The following is a 6,000-nucleotide window of genomic DNA, read 5'->3' on the forward strand; positions in this document are numbered from 1 at the left end:
TGGGTTATGGGGAAGGGTCAGACATACGGTGGCAGTAAGAGGGAAGTTAGAGATGGTAGGAAAGGCAGAGGCATTAGAAGGGCTGAATGAAGAGGTGAGTTATGGGGGGGGGGGAGGGTCAGAAATACGGTGGCAGTAAGAGGGGAGTTAGAGATGGTAGGAAAGGCAGAGGCATTAGAAGGGCTGAATGAAAAGGTGGGTTATGGGGGGGAGGGGCAGGGACACAGGGTGGCAGTAAGAGGTTGTTAGAGATGGTAGGAAAGGCAGAGGCATTAGAAGGGCTGAATGAAGAGGTGGGTTATGGGGGCATGTTTAAAGTCTTGGAGACAAGTGGCTAATCTGATATAATGTGGGAGTGTGTTCCACAGGTCAAGAGCAGCACTGGTCTAATCCTGGGTGGGTAATCAGTGTGGCAGTAAGGTGGTGGTCACTGGCAGAGCAGAGGAGGTGGGAGGGAGAGTACATTGGAGATGTAGGTGGAGAGGACTAGATGGGGGGCTCGGTAGGTTAGGGGTAAGGCATGTGAACTTGGCTGAGGTACAGTAGATGGACAAGAGAGGGAGTGAAGGCTGGCAGAATGGATGGAGGGGTGAGGTGGGAAGGCCAGAGAGAATAAGTTGGATAGAGGGCGCAGAGCTGGCTCTGCAGGTTAAGGCTTGCCAGGCCTCTGCCCATCTATTACCCACCCCTGCTCATTCATGTGTGGTTCAGCACCTGTGCACTTGTTCTGCAGCCCTGATACCTCTGTGTGTTACATGTTTAGTAGCAATTTTCTTTATTCCAACGTATATTGTATTCCCTGATTCTGATGCGTTACTGGGCACAAAGTGGCAAAACAAATACTAGTAATCATACTTCAGAGATAGTAGCACCAGCTATCATACCAGGTCCTGCCAGCTGCTTAGTACATAATAAACTGGTTTAGGCTTATCTTTATGGGGTTTTCCACTTTTGCACAAACCTTTCTTAATCCGTTTCCTCGTGTGTAGTAATTTGAAAAAATCCCCTTATCTAAAGCCGAGCTGTGCATCACTGCAGAGAGCATGAGGGTATGGCCAGCCGCCCCGCACTGCAGAGAGCATGAGGGTATGGCCAGCCGCCCCGCACTGCAGAGAGCATGAGGGTATGGCCAGCCGCCCCGCACTGCAGAGAGCATGAGGGTATGGCCAGCCGCCCCGCACTGCAGAGAGCATGAGGGTATGGCCAGCCGCCCCGCACTGCAGAGAGCATGAGGGTATGGCCAGCCGCCCCGCACTGCAGAGAGCATGAGGGTATGGCCAGCCGCCCCGCACTGCAGAGAGCATGAGGGTATGGCCAGCCGCCCCGCACTGCAGAGAGCATGAGGGTATGGCCAGCCGCCCCGCACTGCAGAGAGCATGAGGGTATGGCCAGCCGCCCCGCACTGCAGAGAGCATGAGGGTATGGCCAGCCGCCCCGCACTGCAGAGAGCATGAGGGTATGGCCAGCCGCCCCGCACTGCAGAGAGCATGAGGGTATGGCCAGCCGCCCCGCACTGCAGAGAGCATGAGGGTATGGCCAGCCGCCCCGCACTGCAGAGAGCATGAGGGTATGGCCAGCCTCCCCGCACTGCAGAGAGCATGAGGGTATGGCCAGCCGCCCCGCACTGCAGAGAGCATGAGGGTATGGCCAGCCGCCCCGCACTGCAGAGAGCATGAGGGTATGGCCAGCCGCCCCGCACTGCAGAGAGCATGAGGGTATGGCCAGCCTCCCCGCACTGCAGAGAGCATGAGGGTATGGCCAGCCGCCCCGCACTGCAGAGAGCATGAGGGTATGGCCAGCCGCCCCGCACTGCAGAGAGCATGAGGGTATGGCCAGCCGCCCCGCACTGCAGAGAGCATGAGGGTATGGCCAGCCGCCCCGCACTGCAGAGAGCATGAGGGTATGGCCAGCCGCCCCGCACTGCAGAGAGCATGAGGGTATGGCCAGCCGCCCCGCACTGCAGAGAGCATGAGGGTATGGCCAGCCGCCCCGCACTGCAGAGAGCATGAGGGTGTGGCCAGCCTCCCCGCACTGCAGAGAGCATGAGGGTGTGGCCAGCCTCCCCGCACTGCAGAGAGCATGAGGGTGTGGCCAGCCTCCCCGCACTGCAGAGAGCATGAGGGTGTGGCCAGCCGCCCCGCGCTGCAGAGAGCATGAGGGTGTGGCCAGCCGCCCCGCGCTGCAGAGAACATGAGGGTGTGGCCAGCCGCCCCGCGCTGCAGAGAGCATGAGGGTATTGTCATCAGCCCGCACTGCAGAGAGCATGAGGGTACTGTCATCCGCCCGCACTGCAGAGAGCATGAGGGTACTGTCATCCGCCAGCACTGCAGAGAGCATGAGGGTACTGTCATCCGCCCCGCACTGCAGAGAGCATGAGGGTATTGTCATCCGCCCCGCACTGCAGAGAACATGAGGGTACTGTCATCCGCCCCGCACTGCAGAGAACATGAGGGTACTGTCATCCGCCCCGCACTGCAGAGAACATGAGGGTACTGTCATCCGCCCCCGCACTGCAGAGAGCATGAGGGTATTGTCATCCGCCCCGCACTGCAGAGAGCATGAGGGTACTGTCATCCGCCCGCACTGCAGAGAACATGAGGGTATTGTCATCCGCCCGCACTGCAGAGAGCATGAGGGTATTGTCATCCGCCCGCACTGCAGAGAACATGAGGGTATTGTCATCCGCCCCGCACTGCAGAGAGCATGAGGGTATTGTCATCCGCCCGCACTGCAGAGAACATGAGGGTATTGTCATCCGCCCCGCACTGCAGAGAGCATGAGGGTATTGTCATCCGCCCCGCACTGCAGAGAGCATGAGGGTATTGTCAGCCGCCCCGCACTGCAGAGAGCATGAGGGTATTGTCATCCGCCCCGCACTGCAGAGAGCATGAGGGTATTGTCATCTGCCCCGCACTGCAGAGAGCATGAGGGTATTGTCAGCCGCCCCGCACTGCAGAGAACATGAGGGTACTGTCATCTGCCCCGCACTGCAGAGAACATGAGGGTACTGTCATCCGCCCGCACTGCAGAGAACATGAGGGTACTGTCATCCGCCCGCACTGCAGAGAGCATGAGGGTACTGTCATCCGCCCGCACTGCAGAGAGCATGAGGGTATTGTCATCCTCCCCGCACTGCAGAGAGCATGAGGGTATTGTCATCCTCCCCGCACTGCAGAGAACATGAGGGTATTGTCATCCTCCCCGCACTGCAGAGAGCATGAGGGTATTGTCATCCGCCCGCACTGCAGAGGGCATGAGGGTATTGTCAGCCGCCCTGCGCTCTAGCATAGGGCATTGTGGAAAGCAGCTGTGAAAATGTTAAGGTCAGCCAAAGCTCAGCTGGCATAGAGACGCCCACTGCTGCCTTCTCACATGCGTGTGACATCGCGCACTCTGCGTAAACATCGGTACCATCGACGCACATCAGCCCCATTATGTAGCATTTACAGCCGGTCTGACCAGCCGCAGACACTGCCAGTCTCCTCGCATATACTGGGCTCTCAGGCTACGTAGGCAATCGCATCGGCTAATTTATGCAGGTCCATGCAACAGCGTTCAAACGGACAGACACACCTGCGTTTCTCCAGCCACTCCCCCGTCACCACCCCCAAATGCTTACAGCCGTCGCTCACTCTGCAATGGATTCCTGTATGATTGCCTAATCGCAGTGCGATCACAGCGCACCTGCAGTGTGGATTATACACATTCACAATAGCTAACAATCGCGCGATCTGTGTACGTACTGTAGTTGCATTAGCGATTGCTGCAGAATTAGGTCGTTAATCTGTCGGTTTATAGGGCCCAAACCAGCTCCAGTAAGAAAGGTGCACGCGGGAGAAAGGGAACACATTGCCTTCTGCTAATGGCGCCTATGTCTATGCATTTAGCAGACTCCTGACATTATTGGTGTTGAGCCCTGAGTGTAGTGATTAATCCTGGAGGCGTCCGCTGAGTCCTGTAATGTGTTCTGTAGTCTGTAGTGGGATTATGGGAATCCGGAAACCATGTACTTCTCACGTCTAATTTACAGGGCTTCATTTAGCGTGGCGTAACTGATAGCCACATGCACCAATTATGCCGCCTCCTTCTATAACCACATTTTCTACTGCTTGGTTTCAGCTTTTTTACAAATAGCGGCACAGGGTTTGAGGCCTTCATCTCGTCCTCCGGATTCCTGGTTGTCGCAGTCTGCACAAAGAAAGAGTACACGACCGTTATCTTGCCCGACCACTGCTTCTGTGACTCGTTGTGGGTAAGGAAATTTGCTAGAGGCACAGGAGATGATTGTCTCCATTAATGCGCCTGACAGTCGCCATGCTGAGTATCATTGTAGTCCCTGTGTATACACTGCACCACGTACAGGTAGCTAATACTAGCACTGCGCAGTCTGCACAGTAACTGGACACGTGTTATAGTCAGGAATATACAGAGGTGCACGTTGTATAAATCACTGTATTCTTCTCACTGTATTAAGGTCTTTGCATTGAATATACTTGTACCCATCAGCCATGTTACATATATCTTATGTTCTCTGAAGCCCTGGAAATATTGTGTAAACCGTATTTATTGTGTGATTTGCTTTTAATTAGAGGCTGATATCCTCAGGAGCAAACTCGTATCTCAAGGCACTCTAACAGTCCAGGTTTTAAGGAAATCCATGGTTGAGAACATGGTTAAATTAACTTCACTAAGATACTAATTAAGGGCCTGATTCAGAGCCGCTCGTTCGCTCCGAGCGATGTTCGCACATCTGCGCATGTGTATGGGTCGTAATGCGCATGCGCCAACCAGTCATTGTGGTCGGAAATTGTGCGCTCGTAAAACAGCGAGGGGCTGCTAATTTGAGTGACAGAATGAGGCGTTTGTGGGTGGTAACGGGAAGGTGCTTGAAAACGGGGAGTGGAGATCAGAACGCAGGCGTGCCTAACGGTCAAAACGGGCGTTTTATGGGAGTGCATAATTAGTAAAGCAGCGTCATCGACCACGTCACTTGGTTGTGTTTTAGCCTGAACTGCTCGCAGTGATTGCGGGAAGTAAAACCTACCACAAGCACTGCGAGCAGTTCAGACTCCTTTCGATGTACTCGATTAATCTAATAGCGGAGATGAAGTGTGATGCGCACGGCAAAGGGGCGTCTTTAGAAAATAGCGAGCGCATGTTTCGGACGCTCGCTCAGACATAGAGGCGTCCACAGACCGCAAAGAGCGAGCGCTCAATTTAAATATCCGGCCCCTTTTTCTGAACGAGCGTCCGCAAATAGCGTCCGGCTCTGAATCAGGCCCTAAGTCACCTGTGCTATAACCTGGCCTGTCAGGGCACCTTAAGGAACAAGTTTCAGAACCACTGGCTTATACATTGGTCGTGTTGACCCACTGCTGTGCTACAGAGACTTTAATGTGAGATTACTTTTGTTTTCATTATTATTTTGTTTTATTCATTTGTGATTTACATCCACAGCACAGTGTAACAATTGTTCACGTACCTTCTAAGAGGTCCCTCGGATTCTTCGGACAAAGCAATGTATACATTTATGTTAATGGACATCTGAAAATCACTTCCCCCCTGAGGTTTCCTGCTCTGGGTGAAGTAAGTACATTGTTTATGCTGTATAGGTCACCTTAGCTGTTCTGCAAGTGGTTTGAGCCATTGCTTCTCCTGCATAAAACACACACATGTACTAAAGCAGGGATGGGGAACCTCAGACCCGGGGCCGTATAAGGCTCTTGGAAACATTTGGTCTGGCCCTCTGAGCCTTTTTCTGCTAACCTCATTTGGCTATCAGGGTGCCTAGAATGGCCCCCTACAGCCAGAATCTATGCAGCAGTGCGGCCTGGAGCGTCCTTTGGATGCTTCAGATGGTCACACCGCTGCTCTGAGGATGCTTCGGGCATTGCTGTAATCACCGGTGATTGTGGCCCCGCCCTGTGTCACATCACACGGAGGAGGCGTGGCCTACACCGGGCCTGCAAATAATGTTATATATATCATAATGTCCCGCGG

The 6,000-nt window shown here is 54.1% G+C and overlaps 1 protein-coding gene across 1 annotated transcript in view; it reads left to right on the forward strand.

Annotated features, from left to right (window-relative positions):
- Positions 1 to 6,000, forward strand: part of LOC148436175 (neurobeachin-like protein 1) — a gene marked incomplete at its 3' end in the record, with an annotated part of 147,504 nt that overhangs the window by 111,204 nt on the left and 30,300 nt on the right. Inside the window, exons 15-16 of the mRNA XM_088465257.1 lie at positions 4,120 to 4,252; positions 5,458 to 5,586. Of these exons, the coding sequence (XP_088321383.1) occupies positions 4,120 to 4,252; positions 5,458 to 5,586 (262 nt within the window). The remainder of the gene's footprint in view (positions 1 to 4,119; positions 4,253 to 5,457; positions 5,587 to 6,000) is intronic.

Source organism: Taudactylus pleione, unplaced genomic scaffold (assembly GCF_031769625.1).
Source record: "Taudactylus pleione unplaced genomic scaffold, aTauple2 ptg001928l, whole genome shotgun sequence".
NCBI lineage: Eukaryota > Metazoa > Chordata > Amphibia > Anura > Myobatrachidae > Taudactylus > Taudactylus pleione.